The following is a 23,879-nucleotide window of genomic DNA, read 5'->3' on the forward strand; positions in this document are numbered from 1 at the left end:
GTTTTTAAAAGAATGTTTTAAAAGATGTTCTCTATATATTCCTGTATAAAAATGTATCCCCTAATTGTGGCCCCACCCTACCCCCGGGGACCATGATTTGAACAAACTTGAATCTACACTACCTGAGGATTCTTTCATTTTAATTTGAGCTATTCTGGCCTCATAGTTTTTGAGAAGAAGATTTTTAAAGATTGTCTCTATATATTCCTTTGTAAAACTTGATCCCCCTATTGTGGCCCCACCTTACCCACAGGGACCCTGATTTTAACAAACTTGAATCTACACTACCTGAGGATGCTTTCATTTTAATTCGAGCTTTTCTGGCCTAATAGTTTTTGAGAAGAAGATTTTTAAAGATTTTATTTATATATTCCTATGTAAAACTTGCATTTGATCCCCCAATAGTGGCCCCACCCTACCCACGGGGACCATGATTTGAACAAACATGAATCTTCACTATCTCAGGATGCTCCAAATTTAATTTGAGCTTTTCTGGCCTCATAGTTTTTGAGAAGATTTTTAACGATTTTCTCTGTATATTCCTATGTAAAACTTGATCCCCCATTGTAGCCCCACCCTACCCCCGGGGACCCTGATTTGAACAAACTTGAATCTACACTACCTGAGGATGCCTCCACACAAGTTTAAACTTTTCAGGCCAAACTTGAATCCCCTTCACCTAGTGGTGCTTTGTGCCAAATTTGGTTAAAATCTGCCCAGTGGTTCTTTAAAAAAGATGAAAATGTGAAAAGTTTACGACAACGACGACGACGACAACGACAGACAACGCACAAATTGTGATCAGAAAAACTCACTTGAGCCTTTGGCTCAGGTGAGTTAAAAAGTAAAATTGGAAACGTACGATGAAGGATGATGACCCATTGCAACAGTTCACCTGAGTGACTCAGGTGACCTAAAAATATACAAACTAAAGGTTATTTTTCATCTGTAGAAAACACTGGTTGCCTATTCACTATCTCAGGGATTTATTATTTTTTTATTATTTTAAAAGTGGAATGCATCACCATTTTGTAATCTTTTAAATAGTTCAGGTATCATTTCTAAAGTATCTTTTCCTTATTCATAGATGAATGTATACTCTCAAATTTTTATAAGAGGTTTTTCTTTGTATTTTCGCGATGCTTAAATCATGCGAATATGAACATATTTTCTATATTTTGATTTGTTGAAAAAAACATGAAAATGATATATTTCCATTAAGCATTCTTAACTTCCTAAACTGGGTTTTACCTCTCTTTCTTTTAAATAGTCATGTCTTTTCCCTTCTATCACTTTAATCCTCATGAGCATTTTTCGAAGATCTTCTATTGGTGTTTTCATGTAGTCATCCACTTTAGAAACTAACTCATGATAGGTGAACCTTTGTAGAGTGGATACTTCATAGCGTTTTAACTTCACATTGTATGCAATTGGACCAGCAATGCTAAATCCTAAATAGAAAGACACTTCCTCCTCAGAATCAAATCCTGTGTTTGTTCCTCTGATTTTACTTATTCTGATAGGTTCACCGTGTTTATTATCAAAAATTATGATCGTACTAGACCCGTCACTGCTATTTGTAATGGTCCCATGTAAACGTCTCAATTTTTCTTTCGTCTTGATATGATCCCATAAAGAATTGTCAAACCGAGAGTCGGGATTCTCTCTGATAAATACGGGCACTTGCGAACGATGGCATAGAGTTTTTATGCCTTTACCTTTTGCTAGAAAAAATTGTGGTGTTGGTTGAGATATACTTCTCTCTTCTCTATAAAAATGAGCACTTTTTGAAACAGTTTGTTTGTATTTCTGCTGCTTAAAATTTCTTTTTAAATAGGAAAACGATTTTTGTAAAAGAGAATCGTCATAAAACGGTTTCTTTGTATCACCTGGCCATAATAACATGCTGATAAAAAAATAGGCCAAATCAACCTTTTCGGTTCCAACAGAGATAATCTGTTGACATGTTTTTAGGATATTGCTTTCGGAATCTCTGTGTGGATATCCTACAATACCAAGTGCAATATTTACACAAACTTGATTTGCAAGGTCAATTGAATCTTTTAATTCTATCTGTCCAATATGGTGTTTTATTTCACATAGTTTGTCCGTTATTTCTTTCATTTTCCGAATGTTACTACTGTATTTGATGTGATTAAAAATATTCATATACGAATTTCCTTTCAGAGTCCATAACCTTCCTCTGTGATATGAATCCCTTGCTAATTGATTTGCACCATCGACTGGAGGACCAGGTTCGCCGTAAATCTGAGAAAATTTTTCAAGCAGTTTTTCGTGCCCATATTGGAAACTTCGATAAAATCTATGTTCCTTCATTTCTTCCTTTTGGGGTGTGTTTCGTAGAACATCTTCTGGTGCATAAAATGTAGTATTGAAACAAACATTATCCTCTAAGTCCTTAAAAGCGCCCTGTCCTTGTTCACGCATTCGTTTAAGTCTGATATGAAAACTGCTCCATATATCACTTATCTCATCTGGAATGTAATCATTTTCCTTCAGATATTTTAGAACATCTTTTTTATCCATACAATAAATGATATTTTCCATTAAAAACTTTGTTACTTCGTTAATGGTATAAATGGCATCGTGAAAAGGATACAGCAATTTCTGGGTGTCTGTTTCGTCATCTCGTTCTCTCTGGGCACGCAGAAAAACGTCTAGAGAATCTAAAATCAGTTCTAGGTATTCATGAACATTTTCAGGATTGAATGTTTTCTTCGCTGTCAAGAACTTGAATTTTTCGCGCAATACAATACCATATGTATGAAGTATGTATGACAATGCTGATTTTGATGATAAATCAACTGCTTCTATGGCCCATTTAATTGCTTCATCGTACTTTTTCCATTCTGAATAGAGCCGAGCTAAAGCTTGTGCTAAGATATAGTCATTAAATTTGTCAAACCCAAGTTTCAATATTTCAGCCGCTTCGCCATAGTTGTTTGCGGCACCTTTTATCTCTTCAATCAGAGGACTAAACTTTGTTGTCTTTTCGTCGTCGTATTCCTCTTTTTTTCGCCGCTTTAGCATTTCTAATGTAAAATCAACGAGAATTTTTTTCCCATATGAAATACTTTTCAATAATGAACAACCCAAATATTCTTTGGCAATGTCAGCCAATTTTGCATCCTCTTTATTTATAATCTCATTTAAGATTACTTTCCCAAGACTTGGATGAGCTAGTCTAACTTGTCGTCCGCTAGATAACTCTTTTTCTTCAATAATTAATAAAACCTTTGATGAACTTGACAAATGGTCTTCCCAAAAACCTTGTTTACTGCCCATTAACTCATCACAACATTCAAGGGGAACAAAGACTTTTACTCCACGTCTATTAAATGGCATGTACGTAGCTAGAAAAGACATATATTTCAAAAGCTTGTACTCATTAGTTGTCTGATCAATAGTCGAAATCAAATGCTGGATAGTTGTTTTGATATACTCGGGGTTGAATTCTGATCGCATTATCATAAATGAAATCAAATGTCGTGGTTTATATTCATTCAAGTCTAGTTCCCTTCCCGTTCGCTCTAACTCATCAAATTTATCAGTAAACCATATCTTCTCTTTTTGGCAAAGTTCTTGTTTGAGATAGAATATACTTTGACTTTCGTATTCATAATCATTCAATTTTTCTTCCCGTCGACAAAAAATTATCAAACAATTCAACCCATTGTTTAAATCATTTTTTCTGAATTCAATATTAAGTTGTCTAGTAAATTCGGATTCAGAAAGTGCAGTTTGAACGATGTCATCCATTAAAATAACAATCGGTTTCGGTTGTGATTCACTATCTTCATTTTCCATATATTTCCAAAAAGATAATAACTGCATAATTGTCATATCTGAAAGTTTTTGAATAACACAACACCTATATTTTGTTCGAAAATGCCACAATAGTTGATGACCAAGAGTTGTTGCCCCCGCACCTGGTTCATGTGCAATAATAAATGTCACAACTTTCCGAGTTTCTTCTTTAGCGTGACTCAAAAGTGCAAGAGCTTTTTGCTGTAATGTATTGTATCTATATCTTAAGCAGACATGAGTTTCAAAAAAGAAATTCCACCAAGTAACATGTTGGCCTTTGTAAAATTGCATTTCTTGCTCTCTTGAAAATTGCTTTCGAGTTTTACTGTCTTTAAATTTTTTATTTTCGCACTGTGTTGCACTAAGTATATTTAAATCGCAAAGAGTTTCTATAAATCTCTCTTCCGCATTCACTAATGCACCTGATGAACAAGGTAAATTGCAATTGAGCTTTTCGTCATATCCTGTTAATGTACTTATAGTACTATTGACATGCTCCCAAGGCATCCCTATCACTGATACTTTTTCCAAATTTTCTTTGCTACCTTTCCCTTCTTTTAGTATTGTGTCTGCAAAATCGTCAAATATTCGTTTATGTTCAGCAATAATTACAAGAGGTTCCCAACCGAAATTTCTTGTGATTTCGTTGAATGTATCTATTACTCCATCAAAGTCATGAGAAAACAAAAGAACTATGATAACGGCTCTACCTTTTGGAATAACGAATGTTTGGTTAAAAAAAGAAACAGCATCACAAACACCAGCTGAATAGGATTCATGCCAGTCAGATCTGTTGAAATGGGGTTTAACCTCCGAACAATCGATTCTTCCATTTGCAAATATTCAAACTGTTTTGACATCATATGGGAGACCTAATTTATTTGCAAGTTCTTGTAGATTTCCAGCGTTTTCATGAAACAGGCGTTCCGTATAAATAGAAGATCGTTCAGGGTTTCTGTGCAAGCAGCAAAGGCCATTTTTATTTGAAAGATCATCAAAATCAAAAACAGCAGTAAATTGAATTCTCTTTATGAAAGACATGCTCATACCCTAATTTTCATTCATTTTCTGTTCATCGTTTGGTTTTCCTAGAACAAGTAATGGCCAAAGCCGCTTATCAAATTTATATGTCCCTCTTGTAAGAAGGCGTTCTAATTTTGTGGCTAGATCTTCTGATTGAAAAACTGACTCCTGTTTTCCTTGATTTTCAAAACAATTTCTCTCACTTACAATTTCTGGTAACTCTGCTTTAATAAAAAGCTGTTCTTTTTCATTGACAAGGCGTTCTGTTGTTGAGCCCTTTCGCAAATAAAGCACAAATTTATTCTCGATAGATTTATTTGTTATATTCTTTATATTTTTTAAATTAACTTTAAAATGATGATTTTTGCATTTGATAGATAAAATTTCTACATCCACTTCCATCACAAAGCGAAAAAACTTTTCCCCTGGAATCGATACTTTAACAAATATAGGATTTGATATACATTTTTGAGCAATATCAACTGTATCACTGTAAAAACATCTTGAAATCCCCTCTCTTAGTGCATCAGTATACTTTGATCTTTTATCACAATCAGATTCACTAATTTGAAAACCGACAACTTGTCCATGCTTGTATTCTTCACCATCAATTTTTTGTACATCGTCTGCAACACCAAAGTAAATTGTTCCATTTTTTCTTGCATTTAGACAGCCACAAGCAAATCGTAAAACCTCTGTCTGAAATTTAATAAGTCTATTTTCCTTTGATTTGTTTATACATGTGAAAAACGATTTAAACTCGATACACCTCAAGGAAAGTGTTCCATCATTTTCTGGTTGGCTAAATATTCTTCCTTCATAATATATCACATATTCAGAGTCTTTTTTAAAATCTCTCGGAATCTGAATATCGATGTTTATGTCATTGGCTTTTGGTTGTTTAGTTGAGGCTGGACACCGAACATTAATTTCTGCATTTTCACTCAATGACATATTTTCGTTGACATCGACACTATCCGATTTACCTTGAACTTGACTGAGAATTTCCTCTTTAGTTTCAGATGCTCCAATGTCTGGTACCTTTACTACGGTGTTGCTAACTTGAATATTATTAATTTCTCTTTCGTCTGATTCCTTAGTAAGGTTTTGCATTTTTTCAATACAATTTATTGTACATAATTTTTGTCTTTGAAATCCTTCAGAATAATCTTCCGGGTCAAAAACAAAATATGTCTCTGATGGTTTCCAGGAAAAATAAAATCGCTCAGGGGCTTTCGGGTGTCTAGATAAATCTGATACAAAACAGTTTCTTTCACTTTGAAATATGTTTTTGCTTATCAAAATTTAAGGGACGTCAAATTTTAAAATAGACTCGCAGTCCTTGTCCATAACGAATGCCACTTTACAGTTTTTGGACATATGTATATTCTTTCTGTTAAAAGTGATTAAACCACACTGTCTGCTCTCAGAAAATAAAATTCTTTTGCCCTGAGGAAGAAGCTCAAGCCATTGAAGCATCTTATAATTTATCTGCTTCCATAGGCCACTTTGTTGTTGCTTTTCTATAAACTCGTCCTCTCGACATAAAAGGAAAAATACGAACTTTTTCTCCAATTCATTCAGGTTTGTCCATGCCCCATATATGATTCTCAATTGACATGGCTCGCAATCGCGTTCTGATATTTTTTTCAAAAAAAGTAACGAACAAAGAACTTCTTTGTATGGGTTTTTATCCGATTGATTTGAATCATCCTCTTGCAGAGGATAATGTACAGAGTCAGATGGGGTTCCAACATTTGAGTGTTCTTCTTGAATTGGTATAAAATGTGCACTTGTAGACATGTCTTCAGAACCAGAGGGTATGGCGTGAAATCGGATTCCGAATTCTGCATTGCGCTTTAAAATAGCTTTTTTAAAATACACCCCTTTTATGTTTAAATCACTAAAATCACTTTGAAATTGTTTCTCATCCGCATAAATGTAAAACACATACCCATCTATGTGCTTTTCAATGATACCTTGGCAAAGCCTTTCAATTTCTTCATTTTTTGCATTAAGAACTGTTTGAATAAACTTTGCTATTTGTTCTGGGTTATATTCTAGAATTCTATTTGAAATTCCTTCACATTTCTTATCTCTTAAGCCTAAAATCTTTCTTGCGATGCCTACCGGAATATCAGTGTCCGACATGAAGGCATCAATGTTATCTCCTCTGTAAGAAAACAATGTTTCACCATCCAACGCAGAGAGAGTACCATACTTCATGAGAATTTCCTCCTTTACGCCAACTTCGTTTTTTAACCATAGCGCAACATCTTTCTCTGAACTATTTGGTGATATACCTTAAAAATGAAAGATATATGTACATATAAAATAAATTATCATACCAGTCCTGACAGTCTGATAGATTTAATTGCAAATAGAAAATACCAATATCAGAGCTCTTCATTCCACCTCTTCCTTTGACAATAATGAGAATATTATCATAGGGCGTAAATTCGAGGGGGTAATCTGTATTCAAGAATTTTCCTCTGTATAATAACAGTTGTAACTCTGTTGGTATTCCAGTCCCCGTTTTGATTTGATCTTTTAATGCAAACAGAGTTACAGAATATAAATCACACCAGATGACACTCAATTTCTCGTTGAACCACATGCATAGAGGAATAAAATTCGGAATTATTGTTGTCTGTTCCGGATTTCTACTAAAGTGAAATTGTGTATTAATCGTCAAATTGGAATCCTCTTTGTTTATTTTCTTTGTAGTATGTCTTTTTATTTTTCGTTCCAAATTCTGAAATAAAATAACTGCATATTAGTTTTAAAATATGTTACAAATGATGATAATAAACAGCTACGAAAATTAAAAAATTATGTTCTATACTATTGAATTCCTGTTTAAAAACGAATAATCATTTTTTTAAACATTATTAGAAAATGAGATTACTTCTTCATAGAAAAGATTTGGATTCAATAAATAAAATAGCAAAACAGACATGTGATACTGTTCTTTTTCATGTATTTGATCATAGCCGAGTATCGGTATATATTACATTTTAAATTGTCTTTGTGAAAATCTACGAGTCAAATTTTGTTTTAATTATTTTTGCACTTTGCCTAAAATAAAAGTGTTTTACAGAAACACGAAATGTTATACACAGTCTGCTTTGCTAAAAGAATGTAATGTCATATGACGTTCACTGTTAAGGCACAATCAGGTTTTTCGTGATGAAAATTATATAAAAATATAAACAACTTCAAAGTTGTGTTTGGACGATTATTGATAAATAATGTTAAAATAAAAAGTACGTAATCAGTAAACTTATAAAGGCAGTAATCATTACAGTCGGTACCTGGTAAAATTAATAGGAAAACCATAAGAACTTAATGGATTTGATAAGTTGTGCAACGGTAATAATACCATTATGCTAGTAATCACTCTTTACTCTTAAAGCCCCTTTCACAATTGGCGCACGACCACTTTACACCACTTTGCGATCGAAATTTTTTAGCTTCGCACGAGCTCTCGCATACGTTGCACGAGCCCTCGCTTACGTTGCACGAGGTTTCGCATTCGTTGCATACGTTTTACTGGTCGCATCAAGTCTCCTCTGAATAGTGGACATGCACACTATTCAGACGCGACCGAACACGATCCAAATTATCGCAGTGCAACGCACGAACATTAGTACGAACGTTTTACAACGTTTTGTGTACTCGTAAGAGTGTTACACGATTTATAAAGATCGTAAGATAAATCGCTGGTGTTAATGCGTCTGTTTCGCGACCTTGAGACTGTTGCTCAACGTGTTTCATGTAATCTTGCAACGTTTTACTATCATTGCACGAATTATCAGCCTGAATATGCCATGCTTTGCTACTAGTATATATACGCTGTTTCATATATTCTCTGTTTAAGAACAAAATTTACAATATACATTTATTGCATGATGGTGAGGGAAAACATGTACGAAGATTTATTTCCTCAAGAAAAATCATATTTCCCGAGGGCTTCGCCCGAAAAAAAAATGTTTTCTCTGGGGAATAAATCTTCATATTCACTGAACATTAATGCAATAAACGTTTTATTATACCAAGCAACATATGATTACACAAAATACGTTGATTTCTAATAATGTTTGACTTTTTGACAGTCGCAACATTAACGTCGTGAATGTTTGAATTTCCATGTAACTGTCTCACATTTCTTTCATAATCATAAATAGTTAAGTTGGTTCTATGATATAAAGAGAATCATAATGATTAAATATTTTTGATTTAATCATATTTTTCTACATTGTATTCTCATATCGGCTTTTTCATTTTTATGACATCGCCCTGTCACGTGACTTTCTAGACCAATCAGATATAATAGAATAATAATAATGAGGTATATGGCCTAATAATAAATGCTGCTGCAAATCTGTATTTTTCTCGCTTTCAACTATGTCTACTGAATATGGGCGGTGTATATACCCCCTCTGACTCGCACGATAGTTCGTACCATGGAACGCATAATCGCACGTCCGATCACATTGGCGCACGTTCAATCGTCCGATCACCTAGTCTCTCGCGCGTTCCTATCTTATCATATTTCAATCGTTGCTTTCATTGTACAACAGTCGCATACAGACGCAAGATATATCGCAAGATTCAATGCGTTTACATCGCACAGCGCTCACTTAGATCGTGCGAAAGTCGTACGAATACTTTTTTCATATGCGATCATTTCGGCAACAGAAATGTAGAAGGATAACCTGTTTTTAAAAAATTCAATTTTTTCTGTTGAATACCCTTATGTAACAGGATGATGAATAGTTATAACACATACTTATTATTGCATTGCATTTCACAAGAAAATCTTATTAACATATAAACATATAGCTACATCACATTTTGAATACCCCTTGTGGTGCCAAAGAATTATCCTGGGGCCAGAGTCTTAACAATTAAAAACTTCAATATGTCGAGATGCTTCTATATATTTTTTTTAATTTTCCCTTTAGATTCGTATGAAAAAATCGACCCCAATTATGGCCCAAACACATTAACGGGGATCATGATTTGAACAATCTTAAATCCAAACCACCTTGGAAAAATTTGACCCCACGCTGTGGCCACAGCTTATCCCCGGATTTCATAATTTGAACAAACTGAAAGTTACAAGATCTGATGATGCTTTCACACAATTTACAATTTAAAGTTATTTCTGACCAAATTTTTGAAAAATATCTACAAATATTTAATATATCCTAACTATCTCCCCATGAAAAAAAGCATGACCTTCTATTTTAACAAATTTGAATTCTATTCACCCTCTTGCCAAGTTTTGTTGAAATTGACCCAGTGGTTCTGGAGAGGATATCAAAATTGAAAAAAAAAAATGGACAGACTGATGTAGGACAAAACGTGAACAGAAAAGCTCACTTGCACTTTCAGCTCAAGTGAGCTCAATGGAATGTTGTGTAAAATGAAAAATGCCAAACAAACACATTAGAAGAACACACAATGTTTGATAGTCTTACATGCCCAATCGAATAATAGCATTTGAGTAAAAGGATTTCTTAAAATGAAAATTATTCTGGTCATTGTATCGTTTTCGTACTGTATTTTGACAAAATTGCATACCTTGCTTGTTATGTATCCATCTTCCTTTTTTGACATACAAATTTCTTTGATTACTGTGTCAACATACTCGATAAATTTATCCTGAAAAATAAAATAATATATTAAAGAACTAGTACACTAATTATTCATAACACAATTAGAGACCTTTCCACCTTTCTGAAATGGTTTTCGAAAATTCTAAAAAGTCTGTAATTAATGAGTAAATGAAGAAAAATCAGTATTGATATTTATTCTAAGATAAGCGAAACAGTTAACGGACACAATTGGGTTCGAACCCACGTCAGTTTAGCATAGTCAGAACACTAAGCATTCGACCATTTTTAGTCTGAATAATTGTGCTCTCTAATTTCTATAGGTTGTCAATAACATGAATGTTATGTGTTGCAATGCATCACACACTCATATGGCTAAGATCCGTCGTGTTTTAATGATTGATAATGGTAAAAGATTGAGATGGATAATAAACCGTGTTTTGGAAAGCTACAAAGCAATAAGATTTTTTAAAAGCCTTTGTAAAATTATGACAAATGATGATAACGAAAAATGTAAATAAGTACTATAGAATCGCTCGGTCACACCGATCAACCACTAATATTTTTCTAGTCGATAAGTCGTAATAATGTGACTAAATTCAAAACTTTTCGTTTATTTTTAGCTCACCTGAAAATTAACTTCTCAAAAACCAAAAGGACAGAAAAGCTGAAAGTTGTGTGGAAGCATCCTCAGATAGTGTAAATTCAAATTTGTCCAAATCATGATCCCCAGAGGTAAGGTGGGGCCATAATGTGGAGCAAAGTTTTACATAGGAGTATAAAGAGTTAATCTTTAAAAATCTTCTCAAAAAACCATGTGGCCAGAAAAGCTGAAAATTATGTGGAAGCATCCTCAAATAGTGCAGATTAAAGTTTGTTCAAATCATGGTCCCTGGTGTTAAGGTGGGGCCACAATGGGGGGGGGGTCAAATTTTTACATAGGAATATTAATAGAAAGGGAAATTTTATTTTAAATCTTCTACTCAGAACATGACTGGCCAGAAAAGCTGTAACTTGTGTGAATTATCATCAGGTAGTGAAGATTCAAGTTTGGTCAAATTATAAATCCCAGGGGTAGGATAGGGGCACAATGCGGACCGGATAAATCTTTACAAAGGAATATATTGATTTTCTTTAAAAGGTGCAACTTAAGTGAAAGCAGCCTTAGATAGTAGATACAAATTTGCCAAAATCATATTTTTCAGGAGTAGGATGGAGCCACATGGGGGGAGGGGGTCCAATTTTACAAAGGAAAACATTTCAAGGTGGCTCATTACACCTTGAAATACTTTCTCAAATCAGCCGAAAAATACTTGATTATGGAAGATTTCATATTGGATAAGAGGTATTTAAGCTAAATAGGTAAACAAAAATATGCGATTTTGGATGAAAAATACATTTTCGAAAATTGAATTCAGTAATCATGAGCAAAAGCTCCAGGCTGATTCGAACTCATGATCTGCGGTTCAGAAGCTCAATACTTTAACCACTGAGTTACAACGATATACAACCGAATCGAATGATATAAACAGTTTAACAAAACATTTAAATTGCAATCTTGTGACGTAGTGTCATAAAAAGTATAAGTCTATGTGTAGTATAGTACCTTAAATTCACCAAAACTGAAATGTTATAATTTATGGTTTTACTTATCTGCAAGCATTAAATTTTTATTTTCACATATTTTTGATTCTTTAAAATTGTTTAGACCTTGGGCTTCACAATTTTGATGTAGGTTTACATCCCATATATGATTTAGATCTTTTTTAAACTGTAATGCTCAATATGTGAAATGACTATACTGTGACAAAAAAGAATCAATGATAAACAGAATATTCAGGGAAAAAATTGATTTTATTAAGGAGGCCGACTTTAGTTTGCATTGCGCATGTTTTTGCGCATTCTAATATAATACAGTTAATTTATACTTCTTATGAATTTTTTTCGATATCATTTATAAAATCGAACACAATAAACAAAATGCAGATAAAAATATTATAAGATTTTTAAAGGAAATTTTTATTTTTAACACGATTTTTACGTTGTGCGGTAGGGGAGCATTGCCATTGCGCTTTTATGACGTTATGATAAAATGAAGCTTTGTAGGAGTACGTTATAAGAAATAACATAAAAGAAAAAGTAAAAATTGTACGCTGTTGAAATTTTATATACAGAGTGATGCTATCCTTGAGGACATTTTCCTCATTTTTGGAATGAATCCATAATACCAATCATCATTCGTGATGATCCAAATATATAGCAAAATTTGGTGCATTTTAATATTTTGAGATGGCCCCCACTAAAAACCAGACGGTAGAATTTTGTGTTTTTTACACATATGGTAGGAAATGATATTACTAATCATATATAACAATTTGAGAAAAAAAGCTATTGTAATATTTTTTTAACTGCTTTGATGTGCGGAAAATGACAGTTTCCTATATATTCCTATAGTAAATGTACCTCTATTTTGAGATGGTCCCTAAAAAGAACCAGACAGTCGATTTTCATGAACCTTCGCAAATAAACTAGAGTTGGTTTAAATTACATATGGTTAAAAAATAAAGAGTTGTGCTATTGTAGTTTTTCCGCAAAAAAACCCAAATTGGCCTCCTTTTTTTAAATACATGATATTTTAGAAATCATTGTTCATATTTTTGGGGGTATATTGTACTTTACTCCGTAAAGCTGATTTTATATTGTCAATTGTTGCTCAGGTGGGCAATGTGGCCCATGGGCCTCTGGTTTCTTAACGCTTTTTTTGGCTACTAATTAAAATAGCACATTTTTTTCTCGGCATGTTTGAACCGTAAGTTACACTCTGTAAGTGTCCTTGGTGTATTTTTATAGGCGACTAATAATTGATCTCGTTTGATTTATTTAGGCAGACAAGTACTTGAGAACAGTTTCTCTTTCTTCCAAACAGTTATTTATTGGATTAGATGTGTGTATAATCAAACATTTAATCATATCAATCATTATCTCAAGGCGTTTGTTTTTATAATTATTAACCTTTGATTATTGATTAGGCATGGACAATTAATCCACATAGAAAAGGTCATATTTGATTTGTCAATTGGCAAGATCATATAGACCTCGGCTATATATGTGTGTCACAAGAAAAACGGAAAAACCAAGACATTTGCTAACAGATATTTAGACCAAATATTTTTAAATTATATTTTAAATCAAATGGTTTGAAAGTTCGATATTTTTTTCTAATTTAAAAGACAGGTAATAAAAATCATTTTCTTCTTATCAAAACGTAACGGTTTTCTTTTATTAAAAAAAATTAGTTTATAACAATTTTCCCATTTGACTAGCTTCAGATAAAAACACACAGCTCAATTAAGTGTGCTAAAAATCCCGCCTGCAGGTGATCTCCGAGTTATTAAATTATTAAAAACGTATTTTATGAAAAAGCCTAGTATATGAACCCTTACCCGAAAACAACGTAGTGAGATTATAGAATGTACAAGATTATATGTAGTATAGTTGGTAATATGTTTGAAAATGCATATTGATCAAATCTTGTAGATCCAAAACATTGATTGAAATAAGGTTGATATTGATAATTAACAATTTTTCTTTAAAACATTCAACTTTGAGCCCGATGAGTTAGATTTTAAATACTAGTATATTACATATATAAATTATTTCTTTGTGTTCTATTGGTTATTGTAGGCGTTGCTGTAAAAACATTTCTTTTAACAAAAGATTTATGATTACTCATAGATACAAAGGTTTTTTTAATGACCTTGTCATTTGCCCTTCATGTAATTTCCATTCCAAGCGGTCCGTTGTCTCTAGGACTTATGGTAAAAAATTGTGATTTTTAAAGAAACTAAGAAACTTTTCAGTAAGGGCAAAACTGTAGATTCCTAACTAAACGCGAGGAATTAATATTCTCGTCTTCATTTTCAGACAGTTTTGAACTATAAGAAATTATAACAAAAAATTGGTGATCGCGAAAATATATTCCCGCGATTTGATACAAAACAGCGGAATCCCGGAATTAAGTACCCGCGTAAAATAAGATATTTTCAGTATATCCTTCTTAAAACAACAGAATCATGTTTCATAAATGTTACTTTGATAATCGATAAAATAAAATTTGGGTGTAGCATTCAACCTTAAGTTGAAAATCGTTAAATGCATACCGTATGCATGTCTTGAGATCGACAACTATTACAGTAGGGGAATTATTAATATTATTATGAGTTAATACCACTGCATTCTGCAGATTGTTTACCTGATATCATTTGTTACGTATCAAATCTGCAACATGTAAAACTGATATTAGCCTTACCGTATCAAATATATGATAGTCTTTGCATAAAAATACAAAAAGAAAGAACACATTTTTTCACTACATATTATATATCTACGTAGAATATTGCTTTCAAGTTCTTCTTAAAATTAAAGCCCGAATTTCATTCAAAGCTATTTTATTATTTTTTTTCTTCTTTTTTTTTTTTTTTTTTTTTACACTTTTTAGTTCTTAAGAATGTAATACAGTATGTACATCTGAAATAAATGAAGAGCTCTACGCTCTACCTCCCTATAAGCAGTTTATCTTCTATTGGAAAAAAATTTGTAAAGTTTGTACCTTTTCTTAAAATTAAATTTTAGTTGTATAGGAAAAAGAATGTGTTAGGTTACCTTTAAAAAGTTATCTCAAATATTAATATAGACATCATAACTTGTTTTTGTGCGATTATTATTTGGGATGTTATTTAATCATAACCCACCCTAAGAATTATGAAGCAATCTAATAAAAAAAAACTAAGTTTTTACACTCTCTTGTCTTGTCTGTCTTGTGTTTAAAGAATTGAAAAAATGAAATTCTTATAAAATGTGTCTCTATATTACACTGATATTATGCTGATATTTACAAATTTTAACCGTAATTTATCATGTATTATACTTTTTTAAACAATTTTTCAGGCTTGATATCGGATGCCTCCACCCCTCAAACAATAAAAGCTCAATACCTTTTACTGTCGGACAAATTAAAATAATTACCAAATTCACCTTGTTCTATGATTATTCAATGTGATGGACATTCATTGGCAATGGGTTCTTCACCACTTCCGCATTTAAAAAATCGTTGTCTGTTAAATTCAACAAATTTATGTTTAATCATTTTTTTTCAATGGAGGACATTTTTTTTTTTGGGGGGGGGGGGGGGGGCTATGAAATTGGGTCCTACTTCCTGATTCAAAAAATCACTAGTTCAAGTATCAAAAGAATGAACAGATCAATAAAATGTATCACTATGTGTATCGAAATGGCAGAAAGAGAGAGAGAGAGAGAGAGAGAGAGAGAGAGAGAGAGAGAGAGAGAGAGAGAGAGAGATTGTCATTTTTCACTAAACAATATGTACAATTACACACCATGAGAGCCCGGCTTTCAGTACTTCAGTTATTTGTAGCATTGGCAAATAATGGGGTGTGTGGGGTATGTAGGCTTGCTTAATTTTTATTTCATTAATGGTGAGATATATAAGGTTTTTGAAAAATAGTCAAGTTCACTCCACTTCAGCTTATTTCTCGGGTTTTAATGGCATTGATTTAAAAAAAACCTGAATAACACTTCAGTTCAGTAAAATAGTGTTTGGCTTACGAATTTGTCGGGTTTTTTCCCATAATATACACGTGACAAGGCAAATCTATCGCTAAACTACAGATTCTGGAGTTTTAAAAGTAGAAAAATGTCCATCTTTAAGACAACATATCTGCAATATTATTAAGAGTCCAAAGACAGATTTTTGACATATTGTAAAGATTTGTTCTACGATAACTAAAAACAGATTTAGTAAAGGACTATGTGCGGTTTTATGCATTTTTGCCCCCAAAATTAAAGTTTTATAAAGTACTTTAAAAATAAGGGTGAAGATAGTTAGAATCATATTAAAAATAAGGGTGCAAAAGGTTATTACCACAGTGACGTCATAATGTAGAAATGACGTCACGAATATTGCCTAATTTTGATAAATTGATGTTTTGAAGCAAAATATGGGTGTTTTCCGATGGTTTTTCGACTGGGAAACATTGAGCGCAGGCTTGATCAAGTACCATTTTTTAGTATAATGTGTATAATTATCTGACGAAAAACATATGTTAAAATCTTACTTGAGCAGACCTGCGCTCTATACTTCCAAGTGCAAAATTGAAAGCAAAAATGAAAATATTTTTATCCGTTTGCAAATTTACGGGAATAAGGTCATGAAGTTGACGTCATAGATAAATAGCCAATGAGCAATGGTGATTAAAATCAAGATTAAAGTGATACTTTACAAGTACGTCCACTGTACAATGATTTATGAAGATTTTATTTTTATACGACACTATCTAAAAATTGGTTAAAATTGGGGGCATACCGCGCATAGTCCTTTAAAGTGCCACTTTCTGACTTTTAAGGAGGCCGACTTTAGTTTGCATTGCGCATGTTTTTGGGCATTCTAATATAATACAGTTAATTTATACTTCTTATGAATTGTTTTCGATATCATTTATGAAATTGAACACAATAAACAAAATACAGATAAAAATATCTAGATTGTTAAAGGAAATTTTTATTTTTAACACAATTTTTACGTTGTGCGGTAGGGGAGCTTTGCCATTGCGCTTTTATGACGTTATGATAAAATGAAGCTTTGTAGGAGTACGTTATAAGAAATAACATAAAAGAAAAAGTAAAAATTGTACGCTGTTGAAATTTTTTATACAGAATGATGCTTTCCTCGAGGACATTTTGCTCATTTTTGGAATGAATCCATTATACCAATCATCATTTGTGATGATCCAAATATTTAGCAAAATTTGGTGCATTTTAATATTTTGAGATGCCCCCCACTAAAAACCAGACGGTAGAATTTTGTGTTTTTTACATATAAGGTAGGAAATGATATTTCTAATCATATATAACAATTTGAGAAAAAAAGCTATTGTAGTATTTTTTAAAAACTGCTTTGATGTGCGGAAAATGACAGTTTCCTATATATTCCTATAGTAAATGTACCTCTATTTTGAGATGGTCCCTAAAAAGAACCAGACGGTCGATTTTTATGAACCTTCGCAAATAAACTAGAGTTGGTTTAAATTACATATGGTTAAAAAATAGAGAGTTATGCTATTGTAGTTTTTCCGCAAAAAAACCCAAATCGGCCTCCTTAAGCATTTTAAAAATGTAAATTTTTACAATTTTACAAAAAGTTGGAAACATGCTAGATTCGTGACCTATATGCACTTAACAGTAAGAATATTTTGGAATACTCATGAAATGAATTACACTAGTGTATCTTGTTAGTACTTACAAACTCCAAACGACTTTTTGAATTTATGTTAAAACTTAATTCAGAATTCTTAACATTTGGTGAATTATGCACAATTTTATTCTTAAAAGGGGCAACATTCTATTTTTAGTAACAGAGCTGCAGAACCTAGTTTAGACTGAACACATCCAAAAAATTGTAGCAAGTCAATTCATATAGACGCACACTGTTACACATAAAATTGTCCATATGTCCTTCGGTGGCTTTTTAATGTAATGCAAAACAAAAACCAATCAAATTGTACGATGACAATCTTTTGAGTCTTGCGTCAATTTTCTTATATTTAATTTTAAAGCTGCTTGGTCCGATTTTTTATCAAATTTTATGCACGCTTTTAAACTACGGCTATGCTTAGTATATGTATAATTATAGACATTGCAGTAGTTTTTTCTAGTCCATTAAGCCAAATTTCAATGAAGAAAAATATGTACAAAATTTGCTAACAAACAAACGACATAAAAGGGTACCGCGTTATTTCGCCTCATATTAAATTTCACACCTGACGACGAGATGGGTATGGTTGTATTACGACTCTGACATCGCATTTAATGAAGGTAGAAATAATCAGACAAATTACAAATAAACATGTGTACGTTTTGTTCGCTAATATTTCTAAAGTTTGCTTTCTTTACAATCGATTTATAGCATGCGGGTTGAATAACCCCAGTCATTCGGGGGACGAAACCAAACGGTTTCCTTTTCTAAGAATTCCCGTGATGCACTTCGGTTTGTTTTTTCGTTTGCCCAAAAAGAAATTATTTTTATTTACTTTGAATATTTCTAACTTTGAAAGGAGACTGATTCTGCTCGTGTAAATAGGAGAAAGTCCATAACTTTCTAAGATAAATGGTTTGTATGGAAAAAAATATGATACTGTAATAACAAAAAAATCGGACCAAGCAGCTTTAAAAATCACTATTGGGATGTGTCTTATACGTTTTAAAAAATTTCTCTTTATAATTCTATTTTTTAACTTTGAACCTACCTGCGCCATAGTATTGGACCGAGGGTGATAGTTTTAAAAATTTATAAATTACACATCATCAAGAAGCTTTTAAGCCGTTAGTGTATACGCTAAAAGCTTTATGTCATGTAACCAAAACACGGAAGCTTTGCGAAATCGCTACTTTAATCAACAGGATCAGTTGTTTCATATATATACTGTATACATAAAATATTTTAGACAATATTTATGCTAGAATGTTTGTCCTTATTGATTCGCAATTTTATTTTTGTATGTATTCCCCTTAAAACATGTTTTTTTTTCTTTATCACGTAAATTCTAAGTGAATGTTTTCAATGGAACCACAAATAGGATGTGTGAAATGGTTGTTTTGTGAGACGAATATGCCATTGTAATCGAATCATAAGTTTTCAGGCCTTTTATATTTCTTAGGATAACAAAAGAAAGTCTTGAACAAAAAATATTTTAAAGAAAAACTACTTTTGACAATATGTAAATGTAAATGTTAATGACAAACGATATCTAAAATCAACAAATTTTATAGTATAGAGGGTAGACATTTATAAATAGATATAGTTCGTCATTTACAAAATTAGCTGGGGATCGCCTATGCTTTCCACGATTCTTATAGCTTACCAGTTACACTCCCTTCCCTTGCAATTAAAATAAAATTGCATAATTTAACTAGATAGTTTTTGGGGAAAATGAAATGCATTTTGTCTTACCAGTGTAAGGGAATTGAAATGATCACTGAAGTCTTTCCGATTAGTTTTCTTTTTTTTGGAATTCCTTTTCTGTATCGGCTTTGCTTTTTTAAACCTTCCCATCATATATTCTGTCATATATTCTGTTTGAGTTTTTGGGGGGATTCCTCTATAAAACTTGGTTTTGGTTTTCATCTTTTTTGTCCTTATTCTAGCTTTTTGGTGTGGTATATCAGTCCAAAATAAATTTGCATTACTCTTATATATCTGATATGGCATCTCGATACATGTAGTGGTCCTAGCTTTTAAAACTTTAGCTACTTGTATTTTGGTTTCATTATTTGGTTTTTTGTTCTTTCTTTCTTCACTGGCGTGGTCTGACTCTGCAACATGTAACTCTGCTCCATTAATTGTCCATTTCTGAAAAAACAAGATGTGCTTGATAAAAAATGCTCCCTGTAAGAGTAGCCATATTCTATAACATTTAAAGCAGTCAAATTAACTTAAGAAACCACGTGTGTTTTACAACTTCAAGTATATAATCAAAGTAGATAACAAAATTAAATATGAGAAAAAGCGTTAATCGTATACCAATCAGAAAATGTATCTTATATCTATATTGTAATCTACACTGTGATAATGCTACAATGTATGCAAGTGTAATGATAATGATATTTCCTACACTTTCAATAGTGTTTTTAACACAATGGTAATCTACAAATGCTAAAGATTGCAAAATGTTCTATAAAGTACAGAAAATGGCAATCAAATTGTGTTTTAAGTAAAAAAAACCAATTAGAGGATTCAAGTCTAATTCAATATGATTTTGGAGACTATAAAACAGAAAATAGACATTGTTACTTTCTTATATTTTGAAACGACCACCAATTCAATTGATAGGGTTATCTTACTTTATGTGTGAAAGAAACTTAATTTAAGACCATTTTTTCATTTCTTTGATTGAAATCTTATATGGAAATCCAATATTTGAGATGAAATGTTTGGTCATCAATATGACAGGATCAGCATTTTCATATTTTCAAAAAAATTGTTTGCAACGTAAAATACATTACCAAATATTCAATTAAAATAAAACGTGTTGTATTCAACATACCGATGATCACACAGAAACAGTTAGAATTGCAAATAGAGAAAACCTGTGGAGTTTTCCATGGCTTCCTTAAAATGATATACAATTTGGTCTGCCTGGAATCACATGTCTAAATCAGGACTATGAAGGTTTTCAGATTTAAAAACATTAATGTGAGCTATTCAACATTAGTACTATTTGAGGTTTTCTTGTTTGGAATACATTTTTCAATGTAATTCCTATTATTATTAGTTTTGATTAGTTAAAAGTCACATTACAAATCAAAGTAACGAAGTACAAACTGGAGTAATTTATCGATTTAGCATTCACAATGACAAGCAGTTACTAATCTGTATTTAAATTACTATTTTATTTTATTTTGTATTTTATAATTGTATATTTTAGAAAGAGAAAATGTTGTTTATTAATTTAACACTTGATAAATCCGATTTTATGGTTACTCCATATCCATAGCTGATAAAATAAATGACAGGAAATTATGCAGGCTACACACATCATTAAGGGGCATGGTCACGAATTTGGTCAAAAATTATTTAATATCTACAATGCTTTAGAAAGGCATTTTAAATAGGCAACCGAAATTCGAGTGTCATTTGTTGAGTTATAAGCGAGTTACAGAGCATGAAATTCTTCGGTATGTAAACAAATCGTTTGTTAATATTTTAAACATTGAAGTAAAAATTTTCAATTTTAAACCTTAAACGAATGTGTTTAACATTAGGAACTGTTTATCTATGCTTAAAATAAGTAAAAAGATGGACAAATAAGTTGGAAATTTTTTTTTACTGGTATGCTGTATCTACGTAAACAAAAACAGGGCACGAACCTTGTTTACATGACAAAGAATTGAAAGCCCTTGTAACTCAACAAATGGCTCTCGAATTTCATTTGATCATTCGAAATGCATTTCTAAAACATTGTAAATAATAAAAACATAAAAATAGAATTTGATCAAAATCGTGACCATGCCCCTTTATTATTCCGATACATAATTTACCTTGCTGACAACAAATGAAGTAGATGTTTTGTCATATAGTTCAACTCTGGCACGTCCCTGTAAAATTACAAATAATAAAACGTTATATCTTAATTAAAACCATGAGGCCATTGGGCCAACGTCCTGTTCTTCTGATTACGTTGTTTCATAAAGAACAGAAGTTTGGGTTGAACTTATCGATGAGGCACTTTGCTCAAAAGCTGATATTGGAAACCTTTGGTATGTTTAAAACGCGGTGTCGTATGATCCACAAACAAGACAGTTTGGTTTTCACCATGAAAAAACAAGGAGAAGCGATTTCTGAGAAAACTCTTAGCCAATCATTGTGGTGATTTAGTTTTGCAGTTCAACTTTACATAGCGTGTATTTGACCTGACAGCTAAAATTCAAAAGCGTTTAAGAGTTTACCAACTCGGCCAATATATTAAAACTCTTCCTACAACTGCAATCCGTGAATCAACCTGTGAAACTGTTAAAATTAAATAGTGTCGTCACTCAACTTATTGCTATATCGGCCATAGTGTAAAATTTAAGCGAGATTTGCAATAAAAAAATATGGAACTTAAAATTGGTAGAAAAACTACATGAGTTTAATATTTCATTTTTAACTTCAGTACTGTAAGCAACCTCACAAATGATATCTCTCACTAAAATTATAATAAAATTATTGGAAAGTAATGAATACCTATTTTTACACCTTGAACTTGTACAAATGACCAAAGTTCAAAATCAGGACATCTTTACAGATCACAAGCAATCTTTGTGTCAAATTGTAGCTTTTAATCATTTTCCATTACAACACAAGGCCTAGACAGGAATTAAATACTACACCTTTTTAACTATGACGTTAAATCTGCACAACTGAAACTGGGTCAAGTTCATGACACTTCCTCAGGTCATATGCAATTTTAATGTGCATGTAAGAACTTTAAATGTTTCTTTGTTTTAAAGAAAGGAAATCCAAATAATGAACTTTTTCTTCCAATGATCCTGAACTTGCCCAAACGACCTTGTATGAAGCAAGTACTTTCAATGTTTATTCATAAGAAAGATGTAGACCGGAAAGTTATTTTGCACTTCTTATTTTTAACTTCCAGTGACCTTGAACTTGCCAAAATGACCTTGGATCAAAATCATGACACACACTCAGTTCATGGGCAAAGTTTATGTGAAGTAAGAACGTACACTGAAAAATATAGATCGGATACGAATTATGCACTATTCCTTCCAGCGATCTTGAACCTGTCTAATTATAATTGACCTAGAATCAATATCATGACACACCTTCAGGTCAAAAATAATCTTTGTATGAAGTTAGAATTTCCAATGTTCTTAAATAAGAAAGATGTAGACCAGGTAGAAATTATACACTATCCCTTCCTTCCAAAGACCTTGAACTTGCCAAAATGAACTTATGTCAAAATTATGAAATATTCAAAGGTCAAAAACAATATTTTATTGAACTTAGAACATCCAATGTTCTTCATAAGAAAGATATAAACCGGATACAAATTATGCACTTTTCCTTCCAGTGACCTTGAACATATCAAATAACCTTGATTTAAAATCATGACACACCCTCAGATCAAATACTATTTTTAAAAGTACGAATTATTCACTATTCCTTCCAGTGACCTTGAACTTGTCTAAATAACCTTGAATCAAAATCATGACACACCTTTAGGTCAAAAGCAATATTTGTATAAAGTTGACCTTACAATGTTCTTCAATAATAGAGAAATAGACCGGTTAATAATTATGGCCTATTCCTTCCTTCCACTGACCTTGAACTTTGCACAAATGGACTTAGGTCAAAGTTATGACACACCCTCATGTCAAAAGCAATATTTGTGTGAAGTTAGAACTTTCAATGTTCTTTCATAAAATGATATAGACCAGATACAAACTATGCACCTTTCCTTCCAGGGACTTTAAACTTGCCCAAATGGCCTAGTAAGAACTTCCAAAATTCATCAATAAGAAAGATAAGGACCACATATAATTGCACATACGGACAGACAGACAGACAGACAATGTGATTCTATTACCCCCCCCCCCCCTCCTCAAACTTTTCTTGCGATGGGTGATGTAAAAAATAAAATACACATTACTTCACAGTAAAAAAGAGGAGATTCGCAAATTGACTTCCGATTTTTATTTAAATGTTGCTTAATTGGAGTCTTAGTTAAAGTAAAAAAAAATACTTACATGTTCCTGATTTATTTCAACTCGTTTTATTTGGGCAACTGAAATCAAGATTCAAAATTCATGTTACCGTAATTGAAAATCTTGTTT

The 23,879-nt window shown here is 32.2% G+C and overlaps 1 protein-coding gene across 2 annotated transcripts in view; it reads right to left on the reverse strand.

Moving 5' to 3' along the window:
* The window catches only part of LOC128192387 (uncharacterized), a 49,859-nt gene that overhangs the window by 11,644 nt on the left and 14,336 nt on the right, over positions 1-23,879 (reverse strand). Inside the window, exons 4-9 of one of the 2 annotated variants that reach the window (XM_052865015.1) lie at positions 23,793-23,830; positions 21,585-21,641; positions 19,498-19,896; positions 10,441-10,521; positions 7,243-7,606; positions 6,982-7,154 (exon numbers count right to left, since the gene is read on the reverse strand). In XM_052865015.1, coding sequence (XP_052720975.1) covers positions 6,982-7,154; positions 7,243-7,606; positions 10,441-10,521; positions 19,498-19,896; positions 21,585-21,641; positions 23,793-23,830 — 1,112 coding nt within the window. Of the gene's footprint in view, positions 1-4,716; positions 7,155-7,242; positions 7,607-10,440; positions 10,522-19,497; positions 19,897-21,584; positions 21,642-23,792; positions 23,831-23,879 lie in introns of those variants that run through there. The other variant, XM_052865014.1, reaches the window with a different exon arrangement.

This window comes from Crassostrea angulata, chromosome 7, assembly GCF_025612915.1.
Source record: "Crassostrea angulata isolate pt1a10 chromosome 7, ASM2561291v2, whole genome shotgun sequence".
In the NCBI taxonomy this organism is placed as follows: domain Eukaryota; kingdom Metazoa; phylum Mollusca; class Bivalvia; order Ostreida; family Ostreidae; genus Magallana; species Magallana angulata.